Source organism: Antrostomus carolinensis, unplaced genomic scaffold (assembly GCF_000700745.2).
Source record: "Antrostomus carolinensis isolate BGI_N321 unplaced genomic scaffold, ASM70074v2 scaffold25003, whole genome shotgun sequence".
Taxonomy (NCBI): domain Eukaryota; kingdom Metazoa; phylum Chordata; class Aves; order Caprimulgiformes; family Caprimulgidae; genus Antrostomus; species Antrostomus carolinensis.
In genome coordinates this window covers 55,871-70,360 of record NW_010306211.1, presented here as the reverse complement: position 1 = coordinate 70,360, position 14,490 = coordinate 55,871, and the positions used below count along the sequence as shown (strand labels likewise).

The 14,490-nt window shown below is 41.6% G+C and overlaps 1 protein-coding gene across 1 annotated transcript in view; it reads right to left on the bottom strand.

Moving 5' to 3' along the window:
• Positions 1-14,490, bottom strand: part of PTPRJ (protein tyrosine phosphatase receptor type J) — a gene marked incomplete at its 5' end in the record, with an annotated part of 23,060 nt that overhangs the window by 731 nt on the left and 7,839 nt on the right. Inside the window, 17 exons of the mRNA XM_010165061.1 lie at positions 400-535; positions 983-1,143; positions 1,894-2,013; positions 2,423-2,557; positions 2,710-2,783; positions 3,634-3,724; positions 4,840-4,927; positions 5,019-5,027; positions 5,912-5,953; positions 7,006-7,093; positions 7,675-7,793; positions 7,951-8,161; positions 9,846-9,980; positions 10,236-10,523; positions 11,814-12,080; positions 12,491-12,757; positions 13,948-14,214. Of these exons, the coding sequence (XP_010163363.1) occupies positions 400-535; positions 983-1,143; positions 1,894-2,013; positions 2,423-2,557; positions 2,710-2,783; positions 3,634-3,724; positions 4,840-4,927; positions 5,019-5,027; positions 5,912-5,953; positions 7,006-7,093; positions 7,675-7,793; positions 7,951-8,161; positions 9,846-9,980; positions 10,236-10,523; positions 11,814-12,080; positions 12,491-12,757; positions 13,948-14,214 (2,498 nt within the window). The remainder of the gene's footprint in view (positions 1-399; positions 536-982; positions 1,144-1,893; positions 2,014-2,422; positions 2,558-2,709; positions 2,784-3,633; positions 3,725-4,839; positions 4,928-5,018; positions 5,028-5,911; positions 5,954-7,005; positions 7,094-7,674; positions 7,794-7,950; positions 8,162-9,845; positions 9,981-10,235; positions 10,524-11,813; positions 12,081-12,490; positions 12,758-13,947; positions 14,215-14,490) is intronic.

Sequence of the window (14,490 nt, the reverse complement as noted above, 5' to 3'; positions counted from 1 at the left end):
AGCAGGAACATGTGTCTTCCTTGCAGAACACAAAAGAAAAGATGCACACTGAGACCACTTGACTCAAGCTAATTCTGGCTCACAGCCATAAAGATAAAACTCACATGGGTAAAAACAAGCTGCAAAAAAACTTGTTCAGGATTTGATTCCTTCCAGCTGCAAATGCCAGTCCTACAAAGTACTCTGTGAAGAGACTGCTGGGACATACTACAGCCCCTGGCTGCAACTACTGTTGTGGGAAGAGATGAGGCAGGAAGGAGGGAAGTTAAATAAAGAGAAATTTAAGATTGCTCCTTAATATCTCATCTTCCAGTAAGTCTGAGCTACATCTTGAATCCACCTTTCCTGGATTATTACTCACATTTGAAAAAGACACTGCTGGATGAAAGGGAGGCTCACCTCAGTCTGCACCATTAAGGGCCGGTGCATGCGAAGATCATACACCACTCCGTACACATCCACAGTGTTCTCCATTTCAATCTGCTGAATCAGGCGGTCGATGGCAATGAAGGTCCCCGTCCTCCCGACACCAGCACTGCAATGACACAGGGAAGCCAGTTACTGCTTTCTCTCAATCACCTGCTCACCACTGGCCTGATGAAAAGCCAGTGAAGCTCCTAAGATGCTCTCTATCATTTCAGTGGCACAGGTAATTGCAAGTCTCTGCAACCCAGAGGCCATCATCAAGGGGGAGGGAAGACGTGCTTCTGGGCTTCCCAGCCTTGCACTTACACAAGAATTGCATATAAAAGCACTTGAGAAGGCAACTTTTTCAGCTAAGTTTTCCAGGCTAGGAGAGACACTCTATTCTAATGACATTTTGTATCATTTACTTTGCTATCTGCATAGCATTGCTGAAGTTTTCTGAAGCACGGGCCAAAGGCTTTAATTCAGCAGGGTGAATAGCCCATATCCTTAAATAAAGAGACTTACCATGTTTTTTAAGATAAAAGTGTGTCTAACACAAACACGTTCTTCCTACCTGCAGTGCACCAGAGTAGGAGAGTCGATTGGATTTTGACTGCTGTACTCGTGAACAAGGTGTCTGAAGTTGATGAGAAGGTCTGTTGTCTCCGGCACTCCGTGATCTGGCCAAGAGGTGAAATGGAACTGGCGCACCGCATGGCTCTCAGGTGTGTTGGACTAGAAGAATACACATTAAAAATATAAAACCCAGGCTTCAGAGGAACAACAGTCGGGCTTCCTGCCACAGGTACTGGGCAAAGCTCAGCTTCATTAATGATGCCTGCTACAAACTGCAGTAATTTCATCAGTGATATTTCAGTTTCCCTCTTCCTTCTGCTCTGGTAGAGAATACTTTGGAGTAATTTCCTTTTACTTTTCACTTTACTCCAAGATCACCTCTGCTGCATTACATTTGTTGACAGATAATAGTGCAGTCTAGCAGGTATTTCAAGTATCTGCATAAGCACAAGTTTTGGTGCAAGTCTCAGAGAAGCACGAGCTGCAGGATCACTGATGGGGCAATCAGTAATTCCCATGAGCAGGCTGGATTTTGCTGGCAGATCCCATTCTGCCACAGGTAGGGTCCTACTGACAACTCATCCCCACCTCTGGATAGGTACTTGCACACTACTGTGGGAAGCCAGGGCATATGAACAAATGCACAGACATAAATATCACTGGACTCTTGTCGCCAGTAAATGGCATGAAAGATTTTAAATCAGACTTTTGGCAGAAAGCAGAACAATACTTTCAAAGCCTCAAGTTAAAATAAACCACTCTCAGCCTTTTTCCTCAGATAACTTTGGATTTGATTACATTTTAGTGAAATTATTATATCCTGTCACTCCAGTGTTGTTTGACATGTGAAGTCTGATAAACCACTTCCACAGATATTTGTACTGAACTAACAACTGAGGGGGTACTCACCTTTTCTACAGTGAAGTCCCTTATTGTCCATTCTGGAAGGACGATCTCCGAGACCATTGTCACAATGATGTCCCCATAGCTCTTAGATTGTTTGTCTGGCCAATATTGCTCACATTTTGTCTAAGAAGAGAGTTACAAGGTTAGACACATTACACAAAGCAACAAAGCAGCTGGCTGTTAGTTTTAAGTAACACACCACCTGAAGCAGGGCTAGGAAGCATGGCACCCTTCCCAATGGCCTGTCTCAAGGCAGGAGAAGTTCTACCAAAATCGTTTTTTTAGGGAGAAGAACCCACTCTTAAGGACAGCAATTCCACAGTCCTCCCGAGACAATCTATTCTGGTAGTCAGCAGATATCAAAAATGAGAAAAAGATAAAATAAATGGGGCTTATTTAATTTAGAAGACTGTTCCAGTAAGTGGATGGTTGTTAAAGGAAAGTGGTCAGTCTCCAACCTATTAGGGTAACAACAAAATTAGAAGAGATCCAACTGTCTTCAAGAGACAGTTCAGTTTTAGTAAAAACATACCCGGGCTTGTTCAACACATTTTGTCAACATAACAATAGAGTAGATATTCTTCTCCCAAATCATGCGCCAGAAATCTTCTATAGTATTGGGTAAAGGGCCCTGTGCAGCAATAAATGCCTTCTTTGAGTTATAGCCCTAAGAAGAATAAAAAAATCAAAATGAATATATATGCACACACTTTTGCATCAATGAGACATAAAAACCACATTTTAAACATCATTATGATCTATTAAGCCTACAACATAAAAATACACATTAATTTCATTTCAACTAACGAAGCAACTTACAGGCATATAGCTCGCATTAATATAATCATCAGTTGCAGAGTTTTGATCTGAAAGTTTAACACGAGAAATATCATCTGCAGAAAGAAAAAAGGAAAAGAAAATTATGAATTTTGGAACTAGAACCTTTCAGGAAAACACTGCTTATCTAATGCATGGTTTCTAAATAAAAGGTGTTTTAGAACAATGTGCATTTTAAGAATAAGAATGTAACTTTAGAAATCATAAACAGCAGGAGTTTAGAATTTTTTTTAATTAAAGCCTTCAGAAAACTGAGTGACCAGGATAAAAATTCAGAATCCTCACAGATTTTTTTTTTATTTTTTTTTTTTAAACATGGTTTGGTTTTGCATATTTATATATTTTTAATCCAACACAAAATTTACTAAAGTTTTAATTACTGGAGAAAAATAGGTAATTTGTCTCCTGCTGCCACTGCAGATGATGCTTTTCCTCCAAAGCATCCCTAAGCACCTGGCACTGTTCGCCTTCCAGTTCCTTCTTGCAGACAGTGTGGCAGGGCTTAGGCTCTTAGTTCAGCTGCAAAGCTGGCCAGCAGGGTCTGACTATTTCTCCTAGCTCTGCACATCTGTCCATTGAGAGTCAACCTCTTGTTTTTTCAATCTGGACTGCAAGTTTCTCACAAATGGAAGATTAAAATTAGTTCATTAGCAGAAAGTTCTTTGAGGAGCTTTCTTGAGGGGAAGTTTGGGAACTTGAAGGAACATTCTTGAGGGAAGGCTCTTTAGATTTGCTGATACAGTGATTTTTGGAAAGCAGCAACCCAAATTCATTAATTTGGAAATTGACAACATTAATCCCTCTTTGAAACTGCTGGGTACTATTGAAGCCACATTAGCCAAACCCAAGGTTTTTCACCTAAAAACTCAACCAGTAGAAGATGCAAAACCGAAGAGAGCAACTCACATGGTAAGACATTGTTGTATCTATTTTTTCCCCTGTTCTCAGCAAGTTCAGCAGCAAATTTGGGCTGATGAACACCAGCAGACTTGAGTTCCTAGAATGAAGAAGGATTCATGAGCACCTGGTGCTGGTTTAGGAATCATACAGAAACACATGACTGAAACAGACAAATACTCCAAACACTCGGCCTTTGCTGTAAAAGTAGGCGTGTTAAACAACGAGAAAAATCAGCTTTTTACAGAGTGGGAGGGTGACAGTGGCAAACCAGATAGAAAAGGGATTAATACAGAAGGTAGGAATAGTAGCGTGTTTAAAACCCAGAGACAGGCTTTAAAAAGCCCAGAAATACACGACACTGACATCAACTGCACACTCATTCTGACCCCGAGGCAATAAAGTATTTAGCATAAGCTTTGCAGACATTACAGGGAGAAAGGGTGGAAGTACATCATGAAAGGACTGAAGGAAGCAAAATCTGAGAGGAAGGCAAGGTGGAGCACCAGCCTGCAAAGTACAACCAAAGGGACAGAATTTGATCTGGAAAAGAAGAAGAAAGTCAATTAATAGCTTCTAGGAGAGGAAAAAAACCAACCAAACAAGCAAAAAAAGAGATTATTCAACAGCAGACACGACAACACAGAATCCCTACTGACACTTGATTTCTGTCTTTTGTACCTTGTAACAATTGAGCTTTAGCACATTTCCTAAAAGAAACCCAGTTATGGTCACTAAGCCAATCATAATTGCTGTCTTCTCTGACTGCTCCTTCAAGCTATTCACAGGGGTGGTTTGCAAATCACACCTACGCACTGAAGAAGTCAGTGATATTAGCAAGAGACCTGTCGTGCTGTGTAGAAAAACAAAAACAAAATTAAAAAAAACAAAGTGCAGAGAAGCTAAATAGCTTGCCTTAGGTTAACTCTGTAGTGTGACTAGGACAAGAACTCGGGAGATCCCGGCTCTGAGCAGCAGGTCATGCTATGAGGTCACTGGTAGAGATAACTGTTCAGGATGTGAAGTACTTCTCATGCATTTCAACTCAATTTGGAGCTGAGTCAGGGAAGGGAACGCTACCCGTGCAGGTCAGTAATCTCTATAGTAAAGGCCCCTTCCCCTTCAGTGAGCCTCACAGATGCTCCATCCGTAGGAAAGCTAATGTGCCTTTCCAAAAATATTTTTCATGAAGCTCTGTCCACTGACAGCACGTACCTCATACTCTTCAGCAAAACCGCAGTTGGAGTCAGCTTGCTGCTTCTTAAAGTAGGACTCAAAGTTTTCCACTTTAATCATTTTTGATCTGCAATGAGAAAAGTCATGTTATTGGTAACTGGTATGAGGTAAATAAACCATGAATTCAGTTAATGTGTTAGAAAGTGTGCTTTACTTACTTCTTGACTCTTCAGGAGAGGGTAGGGGGAAGAAAAAAAGGCTGATTAGACACATGCAGCTGTATTTTTCACTACATGAATGAATCTAAGAATGAAAGCATGACTGTTAGTAGCAGCCACAAAACTGTGCGTTTACAGGGGACAGGTATCAAGCGCAGCGTTTAACTGATCTGTTAAACCGAGGAGAAAGCAGCACATCCTTCAGGAGAAGAGTATCACAGAAGGTGTCAGTCAGTCACTTCTGTGCTCCCATCAGATTGACCCCATTCCCTGGTGTATTTTATGTTAAATATCAAAGTCAACACAGGAGGGACTTCGTGGGATGCTCTGGCCATGCATTTCCACCAGCACAAAAATTGGTGGAAGAGGAGGGACTTCGTGGGATGCTCTGGCCATGCACAAAAATTGGTGGAAGGACCAATAATCTGATTCAATTGCACTGAGACTTCCAATATATTGTGCTTACCCTCTCATGGCCAGCTTTTACAATCTCAACATTATTCCAATTAATGGCTCAGCACAAAGTAGTCATAAAGTAAAGGAAAATTCAGGCCACAGTGCAGAATTTTGCCTCTGTGCACTTTATCAACAATTTGGATTGCTTCCCCAATGTGCATGGCAGCCTGTGTTTCATTCAAACATCCTGTTTTTCAAAACTACGTGGAGCATTTGTGTCTAATAGTGATTCACAAAGCGAGCACTTGAATCCCCGTGGCAGCTCTAGAAGTCTCAATCAATATGATTATTTTTAGCCTACAGGCTGGAGTCTTTAAATTCCATGAGGAATTAATACTGCAAAATTTGATATAAAACTGCACAGAAAACAAGTATCAGGGTTCAAAGTAAGTTTTGCAAATATCACTTGAGCTCAGAAAACAAGGATATGGACTTACTTAATTGGAGAAAAGGACACTTCAGTATTTCTTTTATCTTTCCTATAAGGCAAAAGAAAACAACACGATAGGTTCACAGTAGAATTTAATGGAATGCATATGAGATTTCTGACTACAGCTATTTCCTGAGCCTGTTCAGAACAATTACTTTGAAAGCACCTCATTCTGTGCAAAGAAACCCTCCTGAGGCAAACCTTACACCTGGAGTAAGAATAAAATACTTCATTCTTCATTCAGTGTCGTGCAATGGGACTGTTCCTTTCTGTTGGGACCAGAGTATAACGCCTGAACACAAAGCCCAGTTTGACAGAAGTCGGTCTGAGGGATCTGCATCACTAGCTAACATCTCCAGGGAACTGCTGCTAATTCCAGAATCCCTGCAGCAAGCGTTCAGTGATGTGTCAGTGGTACTGAACGTGGTAGCTGAATGAAAATAAGTGTTCCTAGCTTTAAAGGAAGCTCTTCTCATTGTTCACAGCTATTGGATGTGCTTGTAAAAATAACAGCAGTTATTCAAAGAAACTAAGGAAACTGGACTAAGGGCCCTACAGCTAACTCTTTAGAAAGGATGGGCTATGGGATCAGAAGCAGGAAAAAGCCTTTGTAGACTCTTAAATCACAGATTATTTGGAAAAGACTGGAAACAGAGACCAGCTCAAACCCTAGGCAACTCATCAGCTTCTGGAAACTCCAGAATCAAAGTTTCATGTGACAGGCCATCAAGCAATTAAAAAGTGTGATTAAAAATTAAAATAAAACCATCTAAGATACAATGACATATGTATTTTAGCACAATAATCTGTGATGTTTGCTCACTTCTGACTGAATTACTTCATCAGCACGCATGAATTCAGAAGAGCTGAACAAAACAAATCTTAACTCATTAGTTTGTAACTATCGGATTAAACAAAGTCATTTAACTAGTTTGATACATCAACTCTATTCTGTAACATACAAAAAAGATTCTTGATAGAATGTATTTTAAAGTGTCATGACAGAAGTGTATAAAACAGAAGAGGCCTTTTAGGAGAAAGATACGGAAGTGAAATACTGGTGTTCTCATCACAACGAATACAGTAATGAACACACATTACCTTCTCCTTCTCCAGAAGATGAAACCCCCTATAGCGACTACAGCCACTAGAGCCAAAAGGCATCCAATAACTGCTCCTGCAATAACACCTGATAAAAGAGAACAACTATTACTCATTAATGATTGACCTCTTCAGTAATGATCTAACTCAATCAGTGTGCTACAAAAGAACTTTGCAAGTGATAGAGCACACTCTGCTCTACTAAATAACTTGTCTTTATTGTGTCCTTTGGCAGTACCAGTATTGAAAGCTCATTAAGAACAATAAACCAAGGGTGATAAATTAATAAAATTTGGGATCAAAGGACCAGTATTTGCATTCCAATACACCTGCTTCTAGTTTACCAGAACTGTTAGAACATCAGCTGCCTTTTGCTACTTATTTCTGTACCAAAGTCTCACTGTGCCATCCAATCTCTTTCAGCATGCCATCAGCAACACAGCTTTTGGTTACTTCCACAGTGGAAGTGATACATGGAAAAAAGAAGCCACCTGGAGAACTAGCAAGGTATGAATTCATAGAGCAGTGTGACTGCAAAGCTAGACAGGAACAATCCATCACAGTGAAACCAACGGGTGTTTTGCTATTATGAAACTTGTCACAATTAAGGAATCTCCACACACTGTGTATGTGCCAAGTCACCAGTCTTATATTTGACATGAAGTATACCTGGATCCTGGGGTAGCAAAACCGCCTCAGAACAGGGTGAAAACGATACGTAACTATCTTCTCCCACAATGATGTTGGCCATAGTAAAGGTTATATTAGTGAAACCTGCAACACTTGCCCTGTTGATAAGGGAGGGAAAAAACAAAACAAACAAAACAAAACAGGTCCATTACATGGTTTTAACAACCTTAAGCAAGATCTGTCATCTTTTCCTTATACGATCTTTTAGATTTCAACTGCAGCAAAATTAACCAAGCAGCAGTTTGAGATGAATACCTGTATGAACGAAGTGGAATCAATGGTCCATTTTCATAGCCATACATGGTGTTGCCCTTGCCCACGTTAACGATGTTTATATCGTTCTGAGAATGGAAAGAAGGTGATTTTGCCTGCTCTGTATCTATGACATATGTTACATAGGTGACTGTCGTCTTCTTCTTGAAATCTTTGTACGTGTTGTTCAATTTAGACTTCAAAGACTCACAACCTTCAGGAAAAAACAAAAATCCATTGATTTTATATCAATTAGTGAAGAGGCTGAGATAGTGATACAGTGTGTGACATTAACCACAGGTAGCATTACTCCATAAATACTGCCCAAAATAAAAGGCTGAGTGCAACAGAACCTCAGAAACCTCTTCCACTGCTGTACAATTTTCTGAACTACCCCCCTATACACCAATGTCACTTGTTTTAATCTCTTTTTGGTTTTACTACCATGTATAGCAGAGCTTTTCTCTAAAGGTACTTTAGTGGTGGATTCTAGTGTCCTCATGGATGACCTTCACTAGGCAGGTCAGTCATATCCATACACACTCTATCAACTCTCACATACGGAGAGTACAATGGAATCTGCTGAAAAAGTCAGTTGGTATTAGGTAACATTGTGCTACCCAAACAGCATCAAACCTCATGCAGGGTGACACTGAACTCATCCTGACCTACACTTCCTTGATGTGTCTTGCAAGAAATCTCACACTTAAAACCTAAGAGACTAAAGAGTTAATTTTGGCCTTTTCTTGATATAGACAAGCGTTGGGCAGAACAGTTTTATCTTCCAGAAGACTACGGGGTACTGCAGTCAGTGACCAACAGGACGCCATCTGCAGAACAGCATCACTTTACAGTGTCTATTGTTAGAAGATGAACCCTACAAACTTGAGGCAGGTGATACAGTTGAGGCACGTGTGACCTAAGAGGTAATAAACAAGCTCAAATTGCCGTTGTCCAACAACTCCAGAAAAAGCAAACTGATGAAAATATTCCAAGTGTTGCAGGAGGAAAAAGAATCTTGCTCATTTGACTGAAGTTTGCACTGATGTAATACATATAGATATACACATATGCCCGGGTATTTTTAGACATATATCGTATGGAAAACCACAGAATAAAGATCTACAGTCAAACTGCTGCAAGATGAATTTCCAGTGTTAGGATAAAGGATAAGCATGCGTGTCAAATCCCACTTGGGCAAAAACAACCTCCATCAGCTGCTTTATCCCTCCAGTGCACTGGCAGAAAGGAAAAGAAGTTCAACTAGAATCTCCACTGTAAAGGTACATTCCTTAATTTTACAATTTATCACTAGACATTCACCAATTAAGGATGTTTCTCTGTTTTGATGCTTTAAAGAGGTGAGTTTGATAGACTACCCTCTAGCTTTCCCTGGCATTCAACCTCCCATGGCATGTAATGCTGACCACACTATTCAAGCCTTCCACCTGCACCTCATCTCTCTTGGTTAATAACGTGTTTTAATTAAAATCAAAAGTTCTCTCCCTTTTTTTTTAAGGTTCCTACTGCACATACTTCCAGCTACAGAAGAGGGGGGTGGGAAACTTATTCTGTGGGGGAAAAAAGGATACTACATAATCTTGTGTCAAGCATCACTGGTAAATCAAGATGGCAACAGCACAGTAGCAATACATATGAGACTTATACAGCAGGATAAGTCAGGCTGGAAAAGGCTGAGTGAAAACAGTGGCTTTCTGAAAACAAGGAGTGATCTGACTTCAAGCAAGTGAGGTATTTGCCTCATCATTTTTGAAAGGTGATTGAAAATACTGAGTCAGCTTTTTCTCTGTCCATTTAACACCTCTTTAGAGTTTAAAACATAATACTGTCTGAAAAACTGTTTCACATAGCTACAAGAAAATATCTTAACGCCTTACCGTGTTCTTCTGTTGTGAGCATGACTGCATAGGCTTTTAACGGTCCATTCACTGACTCAAAATCAGAGAATTCAACAGACAACGAGCTATGACTGACTGCCTTGACTAAAGGAGCGTTGCTTGGAGCAGGTGGGTCTATAAACAGAAATATTTTTTAGTACCTTAATAACTGATAAAGAAAAGTCTTCCAAACAAGAAAGTGCTGTAATACTGATGCTGTTCATATAACGTATCTTTATTGTGTGTCACATCAAATTTTACACAAATGTCGTGTTTTATTCATAATCTGTAGGCTGATAAGGTACTGCATATCGAGTTTGCTATTCTGCAGTCATGGAGTTAGTGTTTTGGTCCTATGAGTATCTTTCTTTCTCAATTCTTAATGCTTACCAGTAATGCTTGTAGTACATATTTTCTCCACTGAAGGGCTTTCAGAACTATTTGAAACAGTTGCAATAGAAACATTATAGGTGCTGAAATAATATAAAGGTGCTGTTCTGAAAGTTTCCTCTGAGCCTTCTCTCATGCAGGATGGAGCTCGTTCTTCTTTTTCCCATGTACCTTTCCGTATTTTAATTTTGAAGGCAGAATTGTTACCAGAAGGACATTTCCACTTTAGCATTAGGGAAGACTGCTTGGCCACTGGTTCACACCCAAATGAATTCACTAAGGCAGGAACTGAAAAAAGAAGAAAAAAAAAAATAAAGAGGCTTAAGAAATCAAGTACTGTAGTAAACAGAAGCAGCTGCCTATTTGTAAGTTCTGTGTATAAAGGTTTGTAAAACTTCAGTATTCCTTTCCAGTATCAAAAAGATGAAATTACTGCCTACAAGGACTTGCTGCCCTATGAGGAAGAGAAGGATTTAGCACACTAAGTACTCAGACCTCTTCTGTGCTAACTCCTCTGCAGACAGGTTTACTGAGAAAATTTAATTTGAGTATCTGTTGAGATCAAAGTTTTCAAAACACTGTTCAACCACTGAATATACCACTCTAAGAACATTTTTAGAGTAGCTAAAATGGACACTAACTCCCTGCATAACTACATACATGGCCAACAAGTAAGAAAATGAGTATCAGCTCCATGCATTAAGAGCACAGCAGCAGCCATCCTTAAGAGTAGCAACTACAACATTTCAGTTTCTCTGAGAGTCCTACAGGACACACCATAAAAACTGCAACCTTATGACCAGATACAAAAAGATAATTTAAAAGTTAATGTAGCAGGAACACCGAGAAGAGAGATCCCTCTAAACTAAACATCTAGAACCTGACCTTCAAGACCAAAACTCTTATAACTTCTACAATTGTAACACACAGCAAATTTATTTCCTCTCTTGAGAAAAAAGCATTTGGTACTTCAAATACAGGGGTAAAAGACTCCTGGATTAAAGTATTTTGTCATTAAAAAAGAGTATTATTTAAAGAAACTAAGAAGAAGCAGACTTGTGTACCAGAAGAAACAGATTCAATTAAAAGTTAGATGTGAGTGACTGGGATTTATTTCAACTGCATTTTATAAATATTTCTTTTCCTTCAAGTAACACTGTCAGCTACTCCTACAAACACAGTGAAATTATAGAAGGTTACAGGATTTATGTCTGTAATAACAGCTCTGGTGACACTGGATGACAGACTTCTCTTTGCTGATGAGCTGAGCAGAGCAGTGTGGCTGAGAGGAGCCCAGCTGCAGCCACGGACCCCTCCAATGGGGCAAGTCCCCCAGGCACACAACACACTCTGTGTGGGAGGCCTTCAAAATAAGGACCCAAGAGCCTCATCCACAAAGAGAAGGCAAAAATACCTCACGCAGAATCCCCTTCCACACATTAAGACAGCTGACTGCAGGCAGGCTGTGTGCAGCACTTCTGCCTGAAACAACATTGTATTCCAGCCCTGGGGCAAGAAGGCAGAGCCCTGTGCTGCACAGCAAAATACAGCCCCCCAGAACAGGAATCTGAGACTTACTTGTGTACAGGCTCATGGACACGCCTCCCCCTTCCGTGTGACCATCAGCTGCCACTGCAAATACTGTGAACTCGTACATCGTCCCAGGGGTTAACTCCGTGATTTCAGTTTGGGTGACACTGGACATCAGGTTCCTAACAGAGGTACCATTCACAACCTCTATCCTGTACGTGTAGGAGTTGGAAGCAGCATCACTCACGGCCCATGTTAAGTTGACAGAAGTCACACCAACATGTTCTGCCTTGAGATTGAGAACTGGGCTGGGCTCTGTAAAAGGCAAGACAACAAACTGTCAACCTGCAAGAACATCGGCTCACACACACGGACAGAAGAAACACAGGCACAGCACTGCTCCACTCTCTTCACATCACTCACTGTTCAGAGTGCAGGAGCACCCCAACAACATCACCAGGTTCTTGGAAAGAGTTCCTTCACTGTGTCACGGGCCTTGGTGACCACCTTCAACAACTGCTAGTTCTGAGGTGTTCTGTTTTACTTTGTTTCTAAAAAGCAGGCTACGCCTCTTCCACATAGACATCTCTGACTGCAGGCGGGCAAAGCACAGCACATCTGCCTGCAACACCATTAAGTGTCAACCCTCAGGCAGGTCAGCACAGCCCTGTGACACACAGCACAGTACAGCCCAGCAGGAAGAGGTGCAAGCAACTGTGACTTACTTGTATACAGCCTTATGGACACTCCTTCTCCTTCTGTGTGACCATCAGCTGCTACTGCAAATACTGTGAAATTATACAGTGTTCCAGGAATTAACTCAGTAATTTCGACTCTGGTGACATTGGACGTCAGGTTCCTAACAGAGGTACCATTCACAACCTCTATCCTGTACGTGTAGGAGTTGGAAGCAGCATCGCTCACTGCCCATGTTAAGTTGACTTTCTCAGCACCAACGTAGTCCACCTTGAGATTGAGAACTGGGCTGGGCTCTGTGAAAGGCAAGACAACATCTGTCAACCTGCAAGAATTATCTGCTCACATATACGGACAGAAGAAACACAGGCACAGCACTGCTCCACTCTCTTCACATCACTCATCATTCAGACTGCGGGAGCACCCCAACATCATCACCAGATGCGCCTGGACACTTTTGCTTCAATGGGCAGCTAAGACAAAAATAAGAAAGAGGCATCTCAAGTGTGATTCATCTTCCTTTCACATTCAAAAGCAAGAGCACAGGTCATCATTGTGCCAGCACTCTCAGGGTTTATCACCTCCAGAGAGATGGGAAGGAAGGAGAAAAGAGCAGAGGGAAAGACTGTGGTGCATCTCTACACAGCAAAAGGTAAGGGGCATCAAATAATACTAGAAGAGGAACAGGGGTGATGACCCAGGCACCTTGCTCCTTCTCCAGCCCTCATGCCCTGAGCTCACTCCCATGGCAGAGAGACCATCTCCAAAACTCTCTCTGCAGCACCCTATTCTCTGCATCTTCAAAACGGGGCAACTAGCTTTTACAGTCACGCAGCACAGGAGACACTTCTGGGAATCAACTGGAAAGGCAGGAGCACAGATGCAGGTACACTTCAGGACATCACAAATTACAAGAACAGGCATCTGTTTCCTTTCAAATACACCCTGTGGAATGACCAGGCTGGGCTACAGCCTTGCAGGACAGCTCCAAAATGGTTCCTCCAATACAACGTCAAGACTTTTGATACTCAACACAGCGAGGTGCCGAATGGTCAAAGCAGTTCTCCTGAACTAGTGTTGCCTAAATCTCACTCTCCTGCTGCAGCCTGATGGCACCTACAGGCCCCCAGATCACAAAGCTCCCCTGGTGCGCTATGCTCTGTGTAAGATCCCCTTAAAATAAGGGGCTAAGGCCCCCATACTCTAGGAACTGAAACCAACTCCTTTCCAAATTTAGAAAATAAAATTCTCAGGGAAAAAATCTCTTCTCTGCATTGTCAGTCATGGGGACAAACTTCACCAACAGCTTTCTAACAGAGCAATGTTGCTTCTTCACTTTAACGTCACATGCTCAGCAGATCGGCCAGCTCCAGGACTAAAGCCACCTCTGCCTGCAGCAGTACTGCATTACAAGCCTCAGGCAGGTCGGCAGAGCCCTGTGCTGCACAGCAAAATACAGCCCCCAGAACAGGAATCTGAGACTTACTTGTGTACAGGCTCATGGACACGCCTCCCCCTTCCGTGTGACCATCAGCTGCCACTGCAAATACTGTGAACTCGTACATCGTCCCAGGGGTTAACTCCGTGATTTCAACTCTGGTGACACTGGACGTCAGGTTCCTAACAGAGGTACCATTCACAACCTCTATCCTGTACGTGTAGGAGTTGGAAGCAGCATCACTCACAGCCCATGTTAAGTTGACAGAAGTCACACCAACATGTTCTGCCTTGAGATTGAGAACTGGGCTGGGCTCTGTGAAAGGCAAGACAACAATCTGTCAAGACAGAAATAAAGAAAGAAGACCCACAGCCACATTTCCCTATTCCACACAGAATGAGGATTATTTGTAGCCAAGCAGCACTTCCACAGTATCAATGCCCAGTTTCAGACATTCATGCTGGGGCATCTCCCAAAAAAGGCCACAAGACTTCTGGGCGATATTCTCTTTGTTTCATTTCAGATGCTAAAATTATTTGCTTCCAGAGTGGATCCCCAGAGAAACAGACAGAAATCAGTGAAGGAAGCGGA